Here is a 14849-nt window from a genome sequence, read left to right on the forward strand (position 1 = left end):
CCTCCAGCCAGGGCTCAGCCTGAAATTCTCCCACTCATCCCGGCCTCCCAGGCAGCTCCAGCAAGGATCTGGGTCCCGTGAAATAAAAAATAAATAAATAACAATAATAAAAAAAAGAACAAAAACAAAACACCCCTCCCCCTAAAAAAAAAAAGGCTATGAAAAACCAAAAAAAAACCCAAAATGCCCAAACAAACCCCCCAAAACAAAAAAAAAAACAAAAAAACCCCACAAAACCGAACAAAAACCCAACAGGCAACAACCAAAAAAAGCGCCAAAAACAAAACAAAACCAAACCAAAAAAACCCACCAAAAAACCAAAAAAAAACCCCAAAAACCCCGACCCCCTCCCCAAAAAAAACCCCCCAAAAAACACCACACAAATTGGTCATTGCCGCGATCCAAAAGCTCCCGAAGTGCCTGGAAACCTGGAGCGCTGAGTTGGATTCAGTCTTTTATTCACAGCTCATCACCACACCCGCATCCGAAGGAGGAGAAGCTTTTTCCAGGGCTGAAATCCCCCCCGGATGCTGCTCAGCATCCCTGGGACGCCGTGGCAAAGCCCACCCTGTTGTTGGCCACGTCGAAGATGGAATAATACTGCCGGAGGAAGAGGTTCCCCAGGATCCAGAGGGGCTGGCCGCTGGCAGAGGACACGTAGGTGCTTTCCACCCCCACCGTGCAAATCCCATCGTTCTGGGGAGAAAAAAAAAAATAATCCGAATCGGTCGCAGGAAGCAGCAGAAACTCCGGAAAAGGAACTCTGATTTTTCTACCCGGGCAGAACAGCAGATTCTGCCACAAAAATTGGGCTGGGGGAAATCCACCTACCTGCAGGACGTAGACGGAGGGAGGCAGCGGTAACCAGGCTCCGGCGATGGCGAAATAGAGGCTGGGCATTTTGGGGACGGTGCTGCAGTCAACGAGGAACTGCAGGAGAGGCAAGGAGGGCTCAGCACAGCCAGGGCTGGCACTGGCCTTTGTTCAGTGCCCACCACAGCCCTGATGGTGCCAGACCCACGTTTGTCAATTGTTTTTTCATTTTTTTCCCCCACTGCAGCGCTGCTCCAGGGCTGTTCCTGATGGTGCCAGACCCCCCTTCATGAAATTATTCTGTTTTTCCCCCACTGCAGGATGGTTCCTGATGGTTCCAGACCCCCAGTCATGAAATTATTCCGTTTTTCCCCCACTGCAGGATGGTTCCTGATGGTTCCAGACCCCCAGTCATGAAATTATTCCATTTTTCCCCCACTGCAGCGCTGTTCCAGGGCTGTTCCTGAGAGTGCCAGCCCCACATTCATCAAACTATTTCCTTTCTCCCCCACTGAAGGGCTGTTCCTGACAGTGCCAGACCCACATTTATCTTTTTTATTTTCATTTTCTCCCACTGCAGCGCTGTTCCAGGGCTGTTCCTGATGGTTCCAGACCCTCATTCATGAAATTATTCCATTTTTCCCCCACTCCAGCGCTGTTCCAGGGCTGTTCCTGACAGTGCCAGACCCACATCTATCTTTTTTATTTTCATTTTCCCCTCATTGCAGCGCTGTTCCAGGGCTGTTCCTGGTGGTTCCAGACCCCCATTCATGAAATGATTTAATTTTCCCCTCGTTGCAGGGCTGTTCCTGATGGTTCCAGACCCACATTTTACCACTCCTTAATAATTTATCAAATTATTTCATTTCCCCCCCACTCCAGCCCTGTTCCAGCGCTGTTCCTGATGGTGTCAGCCCCACTTTTATCCATTTATTTCATTTTCCCCCCACTCCAGCCCTGTTCCAGCGCTGTTCCTGATGGTGTCAGCCCCACTTTTATCCATTTATTTCATTTTTCCCCGACTCCAGCCCTCATTTTATCAATTTATTTCCTTTCCCCCCACTCCAGGCCTGTTCCAGGCGGGATATTTTTGCTCTTTTGGGCTCTCTGGGATCTCAGCCCCATCCTCACCCTGCCCACCTACCCCACGGTCGCTCTCCTGGGCACCCAGAGCCCGCAGCAGCGCTGGCATGAAGGGACCTGGCACCGTCAGCAGGAAAGTCCCCGTGTCCACAATCCCGTGACAACCTTGGCTGCACCATCCAGTGACCTCCATCCCCACGGAAAACCTGGAAAAGCAGCAGGAAAAAAGGGGTTGGGAAAAGGTTGGGGAAAAAAACCAACCCCCGAACTCGCTCCGAGCTGGGCGGTGCAGCGCTCACCCCTCGACGCCGATCTTCCAGTAAAATTCCTGGATCACCGGAGCCCAGAAAATCTCCCCGGAGAAGAGCTGGGCGTCAACCCCGCCCAGGATGATTTCCCCGCCGTAATTGTAGGTGGGGTTGCTGGAAAGACAAAATCAGCCCCAAAATCGGCCCCAAAATCAGCTCCAAAATCAGCCCCAAAATCTGATTTTTTATTTTCTCTGATGGCTTCCCCACCATAATTATATGTCGGGGTTGCTGGAAAGACAAAATCAGCCCCAAAATCAGCCCCAAAATCAGCCCAAAATCTGATTTTGTTTTTTTTTCTCTGATGACTTCCCCACCATAATTGTATGTCAGGGTTGTTGGAAAGACAAAATCAGCCCCAAAATCAGCTCCAAAATCAGCCCCAAAATCAGCTCCAAAATCAGCCCAAAATCTGTTTTTGGTTTTTTTTCTCTGATGACTTCCCCACCATAATTATATGTTGGGGTTGCTGGAAAGACTCAAAAATCTGCACCAAAATTGGTTCCAAAATCAGCCAAAATCTAAATAAAATCTGCCCAAAATCTGAACAAATTTAGCCCAAAATCTGAATTTTTGTTCTGTGATGGCTTCCCCACTGTAATTATATGTCGGGGTTGCTGGAAGGACGCAAAATCAGCCCCCAAACCAGCCCCAAACTCAGGCCAAAATCTGAATAAATTCAGCCCAAATTTGGAATTTTTGCTCTGTGATGACTTCCTCACTGTAATTATATGTCGGGCTTGCTGGCAAGACAAAATCAGCCCCAAAATCAGATCAAAAATCTGAATTTCTGCTCCGTGACGACTCCCCCACCACAATTACATGCCGGGCTTGCTGGAAAGACACAAAATCAACCTAAAATCTGAATAAAACCGGGCTAAAATCTGTATCAAATCAGCCCCGAACCCAAACTCCTGCCCCGCGGAGCTCCGCGAGGAGAAGCTGTGGCTGGAGGGGAGGACGGAGCCGGGCTGTGCCTGGGGCTCTCACCGCGAGAAGAAGAAGCTGAAGATGGGTTTGCTGAGCTGCTCCTGCTGCAGCAAATTCTGCAGCAGCGTGGGGAAGCCGGGGATGGCAACGCCCGGGTAAGCCAAGCCTAAAATCCCGTCGAAGCCCAGGTAGGAGAAGGGGCTGCTGGGCTCGTCCAGGCTCAGCCCGAACTCCTGGTCCCTGAGGGTGATGTTCTGGATCTGCGGGGGAGAGGAATGAGATTTGTCTTTACGAACAAGCCCTGGGTCTGCTGGTGGGTAAAACTGAGAGATGAGAGGAACGATCTGAAGGATTCTGCCGGTGGATGGATGGAAAAGAAGATACTTGCCTTTAAAAACAAAGCATGGGTTTGTTCGTAAAAGAAATGGAATATTGAAAGATGAAAGCAACAGTGGGGAAAACCCATAAATCCCGTAAGAATTAAATATTAGCGGGGGTTTATACATTAAAAGGGGAGTTTTAGGTTTTAGGCATTTGGGGAAGTCTGCACCTCTCAGGTACCTCAGGCAAGGGGGAAAGAGAGAGGGAAATGCGGCCGGGAAATTGGGATAAAAAGGAGGCTGCGTCCTCCGAAAAACTGAGAGACCCCAGGGGAAGTGCCCCATGGCCTCTCCCTTTATTGGAATAAAGTAAAAGCACTCCTCTGGCTCCTTTTTGGACATAAACCTCTGGCGTTCGTGGATTAATTTTCCTAACACAGGGAGAGGGAAGATGCTGGGAGACGTCGGGATTTGGTCACCAAAGGTGACTCTGCACTGGCAGAGGCTCTGTCCCTGTCGCTGATGGGGTCAGGAGTGAATTGTCACGTTTTATTGTTCTTTTTTTACCAGAGTCGGGATTAAATGCTTGAGATGGTGTTTCTTGTTCAGACTCGGGTGTTTATTCGTTCTTATCTGTGTTACAGTCTCACAAGCTGTGAGTTCTGGTGAACAAAGTAGGAAACAGCTCTGTCTCTACCTCTCTATGAGGCCCTTTAAGGATAAATTGTCCAATTAAGAAATAACACCTGAATATTTTTTAATTTTAACCCAATAACCAACCATCCATGGCCGGCAATGCGGATTTTTCTACCCAATAACAAAACACCACCCAAACCCATGAAGAAGGTGAAAAAGGACTGGCCTCCTCCCTAATTCCTCCATCTTGCTTTATATATTTATTACTATATTCTAAACCCTTAAACTCTCAGTTTTGCGCCCTGTGATATCACACACTTCTATCCAAACCCCACACCCACAATCCCAGTGCTGTCACTCAATTTTGGGAGCTGCTCCACGGCCTCAGGTCAGTGCAGTGTTTGCTTGGGGGTCAGCGGCTCTCAGCACAGAAAGGCTGGAATTCTCAGTGCCCGGGATTCCAACACTGACCCATGGTTTTTTCCCCTCACTCTTTTTATTCCACAAAAAAAACCCCAAAAAAACCCCCCAAAAAAACCCCAAAAAACCCACACCCACCAAAAAAACCTCACAAAACCAAAAAAACCCACAAACAAGCAAACAAAAAACCAAAAAAAACCCACCCCCAAAACAAACAAACAAACAAAAAACCCCCCAACCAAACAGGTTTTGCCTCTTAAATGGGTTTAAAATCACATTTTCGCTGCGTGCCAGTCTCACACGGAGCATTGCTCATTTGCCTGAGGAAGCTCAGATGGACCCAAAGCAAATCCTGGTGGACAAAGACATTCTTCCCTTATCCCAGAGCCAGGCTGGGAAACCCAGAGGGCTGGGAATGGGTTTGTTTAGGGCTGGGAATGGGTTTGTTTAGGGCTGGGAATGGGTTTGTTTAGGGCTGGGAATGGATTTCTTTAGGGCTGGGAATGGGTTTCTTTAGGGCTGGGAATGGGTTCCTTTAGGGCTGGGAATGGGTTTGTTTAGGGCTGGGAATGGGTTTGTTTAGGGCTGGGAATGGGTTTCTTTAGGGCTGGGAATGTGTTTATTTAGGGCTGGGAATGGGTTTCTTTAGGGCTGGGAATGGGTTCCTTTAGGGCTGGGAATGGGTTTGTTTAGGGCTGGGAATGGGTTTCTTTAGGGCTGGGAATGTGTTTATTTAGGGCTGGGAATGGATTTCTTTAGGGCTGGGAATGGGTTTGTTTAGGGCTGGGAATGGGTTTGTTTAGGGCTGGGAATGGGTTTGTTTAGGGCTGGGAATGGGTTTCTTTAGGGCTGGGAATGGGTTTGTTTAGGGCTGGGAATGGATTTCTTTAGGGTTTGTTTGCAGATCCCAGTCTAGGAGTGAATTCACGCTGACACACCTTAATTTAACCAGGAGCCAATCCCCAGATTAAAAAGGTACTTTTTAAGGTACTGGCCGAGTTTTTAACTCACTGTCACAGTGTCACATCCCAACGCCACCGACACGTCCCCAAAGCCGTAGCTCAGGGTGTAGCTGGCGTCGATGCCCAGGAAGGTGGAGGACAGGCTGTGGTTGAACCTGGCGTGATCCTCTGCAGGGACAGAAGGTGACAGCCCCCAGGTCGGTCACAGCCATCCCCACCGGGACAGGCTGCGCGGGGAACGGGGCACCAAACCAGTCCCGCCAGTTTGGTGGCCCCAGACGCCCTCGGGTGGCACCGGTGTCCCTGTCACGGCTGCCAGGGGTGTCCCCCAGGGGTGCTCACCGCAGGCTGGGCTCTGGCAGTAGGTGGAGGGCACCCAGAGGTTGGCAGAGCCGGTGTCAAAGATCACCAGGAAGTTTTGGGGAGGGGTCCCGATGCCGATCTCCCCGAAGTAGAAGGTCTGTGAACGAGAACTTGGGTGGGTTTCTGCTCCTTGCCTGGTTCTTTCCATAAGGTTTTTGAGCCCCGGATTGTTGCTCGTGGGCCTGGAGGGCTCCGAAGCACAGAAAGGGACAATGATTTGTCCTGGACAAATTCAGGAACGTGGGACAGCCCTGGAAACATCAGCTCTGATCTTTTGGAGAAAGGATTTCTCTGTCCCAAATCCAGCTCAGGCTTCCTGCGCTCCCAGCCCTCGGGGCCAGCCTAAACCCCCCCAAAAACCCTTCCCAAAGCCCTGACCTGGGGAGTGGGAGTGAGCTGAGCCCCCAGGAGCCAGGAAAGCCAAGAAGGGCTCCCCAAAAACCTGAGCCGGCTCAGAGGGGAAAGGAAAACCTTCAGCACTCACATCCAGGTGGTTCAGCAGAGGTTCATAAGTCACAGCGCCTCGGAGCTGGTATTTCCTCCCCGGGTCCCCCGGCAGGGTGTTCAGGAGCCCCTCGGGCAGCTCCTCTCTGATCAGCTCCCGCACAGACCTGCCCCTCCTCAGGGGGATCCTGCGGGGTGCAGAGACCCCCCTGTGCACCCCCTGTGCCGGGGGGAGCCCCTCTGCAGCAGGCCCCTCATCCTCACCCCCAGACCCCTCATCCTCACCCCCAGGCCCCTCATCCTCACCCCCAGACCCCTCATCCTTGCCCCCAAATCCTTCATCCCCCCTGCCCCCAGACCCCCATCCTCATCCTCATCTGCCCCCAGACCCCCCATCCTCACCCCCAGGCCCCTCATCCTCATCCCCAACCCCCATCCTCACCCCCAGACCCCCTGTCCTCACCCCTGACTCCCATCTTCACCCCCAGACCCCTCATCCTCCCTTGCCCCCAGAGCCCCCACCCTCACCCCACCTGCCCCCAGACCCACCTGAGCATCCCCTCCCCGAGCGGGAGGCACAGCAGGGCCAGCGCCAGCCCCCACATGTCCCCGGCGGTGGCTCGGTGGCAGCTCCGGGGCCGGGACAGGCTGGGAATGGCCAGATCCGTGCCCAGCTCCTTCCCCCTGCCCTCAATCCCTGCTCCCACCCTCGCCTTCGTCACCGCCTGATTTCCCTCCTCACCCAGCCCCTGATACCGAGACCAAATACGGGACATCTGATAAAAAGCGAAAGGCGGCCGTTATCACCGAGTTGAAGGCTTTTCCTCCCTCCCTCAGCCCCAGCTCCGGGTTTCCCGAAAACAAAGGCAAAAACCGCACGCAGCCTTTCCAGCAAAGGGAAATTCCAGCTGCTGGTGCTCTGGGAATGGGCAGGAGCAGCCGTGGTCCAGGTGGTCCAGGTGCCCGCAGACCTGCTGGCTGCTTCCATCCAAGTTTTTGGGCACGGAATGATGCTTGGAATCATCAGAAGCTCAGGAAACCCCCACCCCGGGTTTCCCTTGTTCCTCCGTCGCATCCTGATGGATCTGCCTTGGCCTGGGCAGATCCCGCCGGGAGCAAAGGGGACAGCAGAGAGCTGCAGGGACGGGGCCAGCCCTCGCTGGTCCCCTCCTGCCACCACCACCCTGTTTCCAGCGGGAAATTCCTGTTCCAGAGGGAGGAGAAGGAGAAGGGAGAAGGAGAAGGGAGAAGGAGAAGGGAGAAGGAGAAGGAGAAGGAGAAGGAGAAGGAGAAGGAGAAGGAGAAGGAGAAGGAGAAGGAGAAGGAGAAGGAGAAGGAGAAGGAGAAGGAGAAGGAGAAGGAGAAGGAGAAGGAGAAGGAGAAGGAGAAGGAGAAGGAGAAGGAGAAGGAGAAGGAGAAGGAGAAGGAGAAGGAGGAGAAGAAGGAGGAGAAGAAGGAGGAGAAGAAGGAGGAGAAGAAGGAGGAGAAGAAGGAGGAGAAGAAGGAGGAGAAGAAGAAGGAGAAGAAGGAGGAGAAGAAGGAGGAGAAGAAGGAGGAGAAGAAGGAGAAGAAGGAGGAGGATGAGGAATGCCCTTCCCTGCTGTCCGAGCCCGCTTAATCTCAGTCTCAGCTCTCAGCCTGTGTCAATATTTTGACACCGAGCTCGGAGCACTCTGTGTCCTTCCCCCGGCAAGTGACAGAGCCCTGAACACATCTGAGAAGGAGCTCAGGTGATAAAAGAGCTTCTGAGAAAGGACTCCGGGTCCTGGGAAGGAGCGGGGTCACCCAGCCTCCCCCGGCGCAGGGCGCTCCCCATCCCCTCGGCCGCACCCTCCCATTCCTGATATTCCCGGCGCACTTTTCCCAGGCTGAGCAGCCCCGCTTCAGGGGTCATTTGGGTGTCGTGACTCAGCTCTGGCGATAAAGAACTTCCGAGAAGCTCTGGGAAGGAGCGGGGTCCCCCCCGCCCGGGGTGCGCCCCATCCCCTTGGGCCACACCTCCCCGCAATTCCCGATCCTCCAGCGCGGCTTTTCCCTGGCTGAGCAGCCCCAGCTCGGAGTTTAGGGGACGTTTGGGTGTCACGGCTCGCCTCACAGCCTCACATTCCCGCTCGGATAAACCACAGGGCTTTGGCAAACCTTTTCCAGCTGCGGGGAAAGTCAGCGGCTTCCCCCCTGAGCTTCCCCGAGGGCTGGAGGGGGGGACTGCACATCCCTGGGGATTTATCCCCGGAGCTCATCCCAGCACTCACCTTCCTGGAGAACCCCTCGTGGTGCTCCCGACAAACCCAGGAGCCTCAGAGACCATCTGGGATGTCATTTGTTACGTTTTATAAGCACATTATCGTGTTATTGGCTTTTTGCAAATATTAAAATGAACGCTGTATGCATAACGTTGGAAAGCTCTGCTGTGTTAATACAGTTTCTTTTATTTCTGCTATTAATCAAACTTAGAAATAGCAGTGTGATGAATATATGTATTTCTTAGGCTATAGCATAATATTAAAATAAAGACTGCTTTTATTCATATAACATCTAAACCGGAAAACAGAAAAGAAAATCAGAACTTCCCCCCTGCATTCCTGAATTTTCTTATCCAGATGAAGATGGTGCTGACCAGAGCTCCAGGGGAGGAATTCATTAAACCTCTGTTATCAGGGAGTGGGAGACTGGATAGAGAAATAAAACACCAGAAGAAATAAAACACATTGATAGAATGGGTGGAGGTCAGAGGTTAAAACCAACATCTACAAGGAAAGTTTAAATAAGGTGCAAGAGGTCGATGAATTTATAACAAACCAGTACATTTAAAGAAGTGCTTTCTAAGTTACTACGTGCTCTTAGCTGAACGCCGTAATTGTTTATTAAATTAACCATTTGCTTTATTTCTACCCCCTAATCGTCTTTTTTACTAAACTTTTTCAATTTTACCAAGAAAGCCAGCTTCGTTTTTCACATTACAGGAAGGCGTTGAGGACACAGCGGCACAGAAATCCCGAGGGGTGGGGACGGGAAGGAACAGAAATATCCCTGGGAATGCTGTGGGCACTCTGGGGGCCGGGAGAGGGGCTGGAATTTCCTCCTCCCTCCCCTAGGCCGACGTGGCGAAGCCCACGCGGTTGTTGGCCATGTCGAAGACGGTGTAATATTCCTTGAGGAAAACGTCCCCCAGGATCCAGAGGGGCTGCCCGTCCTGGGAGGGCAGGTAGGTGACCTCGATGGCCAGCGTGCAGTAACCATTGCTCTGCGGAGGGGAATCACGGGGGCTCAGCGCCGCCGCCGGCCCCGGCGGCCCCGGGAGGATTCCCGGGAATTCCCGGGACGCGTCCCACACGTACGTTGAGGACGTAGGCGGAGGGGGAGAGCGGGAGCTGGGCGCCGCCGATGCCGAAGGCGATGGGGGGCATGCTCTGCGTGTCGTTGCAGTCCACGGCGTACTGGGGGGACACGGGCACGGGACAGAGGTCACGGCGCGCCGGGGTGACAAACGCTGCCAGCCCCTGGCGCTGCCACACCCCGGGATCGTGCAATGGTTTGGGTGGGAAGTGACAATGAAGCTCGTCCGGTGTCACCCCCGCCATGGCAGGGACACTTTTTGCTGTCCCAGGGTGCTCCAGCCCGGCCTGGGACACTGCCAGGGATCCAGGGGCGGCTGCAGCTCCTCTGGGAAATCCATTGCAGGGCCTCCCCACCCTCACAGGGAGGAATTCCTTCCCTGCATCAAACCTAGATTTCCTCTCTTTCCACCTGAACTCATCCCCCCTCATCCCGGCACCCTTGTCCCGAGTCCTTCTCTGGTTCCCCTGGAGCCCCTTCCGATCCCGGAACAGGCTGTGAGCAATTCCACACAACGTTCCCTTCTCCAGGCTGAACATCCCCACCTTTCCCAGCCCGCTGTCCCCTCACCCTCCCGTCGCACCCGCGGTCCCTTGTCCTGCCGGTGCCACACGTGTTCTGTGGGACCTGGGCTCTGATTCCCACGCAGGCTCCCCCCTGCTCCAGGCCCCCCAAAACGCCCACGCTCACCCCATAGCTGGTCTCCTGGGCTCCCAGGGCCTCCAGGATGCTCTCTAGGTACTCCTGGGGCACAGTCAGCAGGAACGTCCCCGTGTCCACGATGGCCTGGCAGCCCTGGCTGCACCAGCCACTCACTGACTGCCCGACGGCAAACCTGGGAGGACAGCGGGGACAAGGACGTGGCTTTGGGCTCCTGCTGGCCCCGAAACCATCGAGCCAGAGGCACAAACACCACTCACTCCTCGAGTGCCACCTGCCAGTAGAGCTCCTGTGTCACCGGTGCCCACGTGATGTCCCCCTGGAAGAGCTGAGGGTCGACACCCCCGAGGATGAGCTCTCCCCCGTACTCGTAGGTGGGCTGGCTGCAAAAAAAACCACCAAAACAGAGCCACAGCAGCAGAGATGGGGAAATCCGTGTGAGAAACGTGGGCTAGAGAGGGATAAATCCCCAAGGAACCCTCCTGGGCACAGGCAGGGCACACCAGGACGCCCTGGAAGGGTTTTACCGTGAGAAGTAAAAGCTGAAGATGGGCTCTGCGAGCTGGTTCTGCTCCAGCATCCCCTCCAGAGCCGTGGCCATCCCTCCCACTGCCAGCGAGGGGTAGGCCATGCCCAGGATCCCGTCGAAATCAGCGAAGTAGAAAGGCTGGGTGGGCTCGTCCTGGCTGAGCCCGAACTCCTGGTTTGTGACAGTGATGCTCTGGAGCTGCAGGGGAAGGGGATCCCAGGTCAGCCAGGCAAACCTGAGGGGTGGCTGCTGCTCCGAAAGCGCTGCAGGGTCACAGCTGGTGCCAACAGCACCAGGCAGAGGGGAAAATTGGGAAAAAAAAAAAAGGAATTGGGTTAAAACCCAGCCAAAGGCCAGCTGGGTGACGGAGGGTGGCAATAAACGCTTTATATCCGCCCAGGGCTTGTCCAACGCAGGGCATGAGATCAGCCCTTAGGCTGCTGCTGGGCTCACCCCATGGGGACAGCCAGGCAGGAGGGCAGGGGTGGCACGGGGGGCACTCACCCTGAGCGTGTCGGAGCCCAGCACGACGGTGACGGCGCCGCTGCCGTAGGACACGGTGTAGGAGCGGCCACTGGGGGTGAAGGTGGCCGAGTCCCCGGGCTTGAACTTGGCGTGGTTGACTGGGGGAGAGAGAAGAGGGAAAAGCCCTGGGAGTGGGCTGCAGTGGGATTTCACTGCTGGATGCTCCATTGGGATCATCCCCAAGGAGCAGGACCTGTGCTGCAGTGGGATTTCACTGCTGGATGCTGCAATGGGATCATTCCCAAGGAGCAGGACCTGTGCTGCATTGGGATCATTCCCAAGGAGCAGGACCTGTGCTGCAGCGGGATTTCACTGCTGGATGCTCAGTTGGGATCATTCCAAGGAGCAGGTCCTGGGGATGGGGACAGGCTGCTCCTCTGTCCTGTGGCTCTCCTTCAGGCTATGGGGTTTACATCTCAGTTTTGCCCGGATCCCTCTCCAGGTGATGCCTTAGGATTTTTAGCTTTTCTATTTTTCCTACATTTATAACCCCGAAATTCTTTAGTGCAGAACTCTGAACTCCATAAAGAGTGCCAGCTGCTGTCTCCGTGTTTGCATCACAGGGGTCACAAGCACAGGGGAAAACCCCTCACGGTGAAATCCCCGTCACATTCCCTCCATGAGGGATGAGCCCTGCTGGGAGTGGGACATCAACTCCGCAATTCCCGGGTTTCCTCTTCCCTCTGCCCAGCTGCAGAGGGCCAGGGAGCTCCCCTGGGGTTCCTGGGATGGCCGTGGGGATTTGGCTGTTGGAACCTCAGGCACTGAGAATTTCAGCCTTTCTGTGCTGAGAGCCGCTGACCCCCAGCCAAACACTGCATTGACCTGAGGCCGTGGAACAGCTCCCAAAATTGAGTGACAGCACTGGGATTGTGGGTGTGGGGTTTGGATAGAAGTGTGTGATATCACAGGGTGAAAAACTGAGAGTTTAAGGGTTTAGAATATAGTAATTATATAAAGCAGGATGGAGGATTTAGGGCAAAGGCTGAGTTCTTATTTTTCACCTTCTTCTTCCTGGGTCTGGGTGATGTATCATAACTGGGTGAAAAAATCCACAATGAGGACCACAGGTGTTTGGTTATTGGGTTAAAAGTAAAAATAATTTAGGTATCATTCCATAATTGGAGAATTTATGCTTAAAAGACCTTAGAAAGAGGTAGAGCCATTTTCTCCCTTGCTAACTAGAGCTCACAACCTGTGGGACTGCAGCATAGATAAGAATGAATAAACATCTGAGTCCAAACGCAAAACTGCATATCCCAGCTCTAACAAAAGAAAAGAAGAGAAGAACCCTGCGTTTGGCCAGGCAGAGAGCTCTGAGCTTCCCAAAAAAGGCACCAGCTATCCCAGAGCAGCATCCCGGGCTCGTTTTTGGGACAAGGACGTGGCAGAACAGGGACCAGGACGTGGCTTTGGGCACCCAGTGGCGCCTGAACCCATCCGGGCTCGGTCAGGCTGGGATGCTCTGAAACGCATCGAGCCCGGAGCCCTGCAGTGCTGCGATAGTCGGGGCTAATTAGCGAGTGCTAATTACTCCTAGGAGCGCTAATAGCTCTGCTCACAGCACCCCGGGGGTACTCACAGCAAGCGGGACTCTTGCAGTCCGTGGAGGGCACCCACAGGTTGGAGGAGCCGGTGTCGAAGAGCACCAGAAATTTTTGGGGGGGCTCCCCGATGCTGATCTCCCCGAAGTAGGAGGACTGGAAAAAAACAGGGAATCTGCATTGGACCAGGGACAGACCGAGCTTCTTCCCCCTGGAATCCCCAACCTGAGACCCAACCAGGCAGGAGCAGACTGAGCTCTCACCCTGCGTTTAACTCCCTCCCAAACATGAAATATTCAATAATTATTGTGGGCTCCTTTCACACAGAAAAACCTCGCTCCTTGTGGCTGCAACTTCCTTGAGGTTCAGAACAGAAGTTTAAAAGAGTGGGGGGAAAAAAAGCAATTTAAGAGTGTGGGGGGAAAAAAGACAATTAAAGAATGGGGGGAAAAAAAGCAATTTCTCACTCCTGGAGGCTCAGGGGTGTCCAGATTGTTGTGACAGCTGGGGAGGAGGAAGGATGGGCAGGGAGGAGGAGTGTGGGGCACTCACATCCAGGTGGTTGGTTATGGGCTCCCTCACCACGGAGCCCTGGCTGGGCTGGTATTTCTTCACCGGATCATATTTAATGTGCTTCAGGAAATCATCCAGCACCCCAGCTTCCCTCATCTTGTCCCGGATGGACAGGCCTTTCTTCAGACTGATCCTGCACAGAGAGAGACAAAACACGACAGAACGCAGCAGGAAATAAGAAGATTTGGGCATTTTCAAAGACTCCATCCTCTGGGCTCCTTCGAGCTGTGACAGGAGCTCTCCAAGTCCCAGGAGCTCTCCAGATCCCAGGAGCTGCTCTCCACGTCCCCAGGAGCTGCTCTCCATGTCCCCAGGAGCTGCTCTCCATTTCCAAGAGCCATTCTCCATGGCCCAAGAGCTGCTCCCCAGGTGTCAGGGGCTCCCCATGTCCCCAGGAGCTGCTCTCTGGACCCCAGGAGCTGTTCCCTATGCCCCAGGAGCTGCTCTCCATGCCCCAGGAGCTCCCTATGCTCAGTAGCTACTCTCCATGCCCAGGATCTGTTCTTCATGTCCCCAGGAGCTCTCCAAATCCCAGGATATAATCCCCATGCCCGGGAGCTGTTCCCTATGCCCCAGGACCTGCTCTCCATGCCCCCAGGAGCTCTCCAAATCCCAGGATCTACTCCTCATGCCCCAGGAGCTGCTCTCCATGTCCCCAGGAGCTCACTGTGCCCCAGGAGCTGCTCTCCATGCCCGCAGGAGCTCTCCAAATCCCAGGATCTACTCCTCATGCCCCAGGAGCTGCTCTCCACGTCCCCAGGAGCTCTCCAAATCCCAGGATCTGCTCCTCATGCCCCAGGAGCTGCTCTCCATGTCCCCAGGAGCCGCTCTCCAAGTCCCCAGGAGCTCTCCAAATCCCAGGATCTACTCCTCACGCCCCAGGAGCTGCTCTCCATGTTCCCAGGAGCTCTCTGTGCCCCAGGAGCCGCTCTCCAAGTCCCCAGGAGCTCTCCAAATCCCAGGACCTGCTCCACACGCCCAGCAGGTGCCCCGGGCCGTGACCCCACACCAGCCCGCAGACCCCAGGCGGGCTCAGCATCCCCGCTCTCCGTTCTCCGCCCCCTCACCCACCTCACCGCCCCCTGGGCCAGCTGCAGGCACGCCAGGACCACCGGGAGCCACTTCATGGTGCCGAGCGCTCCGCGTTCACCCCTCGGGAGGCGGCAGCGCCGCCCGGGCTCCCGCTTTTATCCCGGGAGGCAGCGCCGGCTCTTATCGGCGTTGGCACCCGCGGCAGCCCCGGCCTCCTCAAGGGCCGCTTTGTGCTTCGGGCAGCGGGGATTCTCGGGGGCGAGATCAAAGGGGAACGATGCGATAAAGGGGCAGCGCTTATCGGGGCCGGGGGATCGGACGTCACCGCGCTGGGCAGCGGCCGAGCTCGCCAAAACCCGCGCCAAGCTCGC

General features: G+C 54.6%; 2 protein-coding genes across 2 annotated transcripts; both read right to left on the minus strand.

The window, feature by feature from the left end:
• LOC120762793 (pepsin B-like) lies at positions 1 to 7463 on the minus strand. The gene is made up of 10 exons (XM_040085561.2): positions 6829 to 7463; positions 6320 to 6467; positions 5815 to 5932; positions 5522 to 5640; positions 3195 to 3394; positions 2196 to 2318; positions 1958 to 2102; positions 832 to 930; positions 429 to 696; positions 1 to 68 (listed from the first exon to the last, which is right to left on the minus strand). Exons 1-9 carry the CDS (start codon positions 7053 to 7055, stop codon positions 535 to 537), a joined length of 1341 nt encoding a protein of 446 aa, XP_039941495.1. The 5' UTR covers positions 7056 to 7463; the 3' UTR covers positions 1 to 68; positions 429 to 534.
• Positions 7464 to 9141: 1678 nt separating this feature from the next.
• On the minus strand, positions 9142 to 14573 carry LOC120762794 (pepsin B). Its single transcript, XM_040085562.1, has 9 exons — positions 14518 to 14573; positions 13426 to 13579; positions 12912 to 13029; positions 11309 to 11427; positions 10803 to 11002; positions 10536 to 10658; positions 10300 to 10450; positions 9618 to 9716; positions 9142 to 9523 (listed from the first exon to the last, which is right to left on the minus strand). The coding sequence occupies exons 1-9, from the start codon at positions 14571 to 14573 to the stop codon at positions 9371 to 9373; spliced, it is 1173 nt and encodes a 390-aa protein (XP_039941496.1). The 3' UTR covers positions 9142 to 9370.
• Positions 14574 to 14849: the final 276 nt, after the last annotated feature.

The sequence above is a fragment of the Hirundo rustica genome, chromosome 24 (genome assembly GCF_015227805.2).
Source record: "Hirundo rustica isolate bHirRus1 chromosome 24, bHirRus1.pri.v3, whole genome shotgun sequence".
Lineage (NCBI taxonomy): Eukaryota > Metazoa > Chordata > Aves > Passeriformes > Hirundinidae > Hirundo > Hirundo rustica.

What these genes read in the sequence shown, in the direction of transcription:
- LOC120762794 (XM_040085562.1), bottom strand. Translation starts at nt 14,573, where the DNA reads ATGAAGTGGCTCCCGGTGGTCCTGGCGTGCCTGCAGCTGGCCCAGGGG. An exon ending in CCATAACCAACCACCTGGAT is followed by an intron (nt 13,030 to 13,425) that starts GTGAGTGCCCCA and finishes GTTTTTTTCCAG; the next exon opens with TCCTCCTACTTCGGGGAGAT. An exon ending in TTCAGCTTTTACTTCTCACG is followed by an intron (nt 10,659 to 10,802) that starts GTAAAACCCTTC and finishes TTTTTTTTGCAG; the next exon opens with CCAGCCCACCTACGAGTACG.
- LOC120762793 (XM_040085561.2), bottom strand. Translation starts at nt 7,055, where the DNA reads ATGTCCCGTATTTGGTCTCGGTATCAGGGGCTGGGTGAGGAGGGAAAT. An exon ending in TTCAGCTTCTTCTTCTCGCG is followed by an intron (nt 2,319 to 3,194) that starts GTGAGAGCCCCA and finishes TTGTCTTTCCAG; the next exon opens with CAACCCCACCTACAATTACG. An exon ending in TGGAAGATCGGCGTCGAGGG is followed by an intron (nt 2,103 to 2,195) that starts GTGAGCGCTGCA and finishes CTGCTTTTCCAG; the next exon opens with GTTTTCCGTGGGGATGGAGG.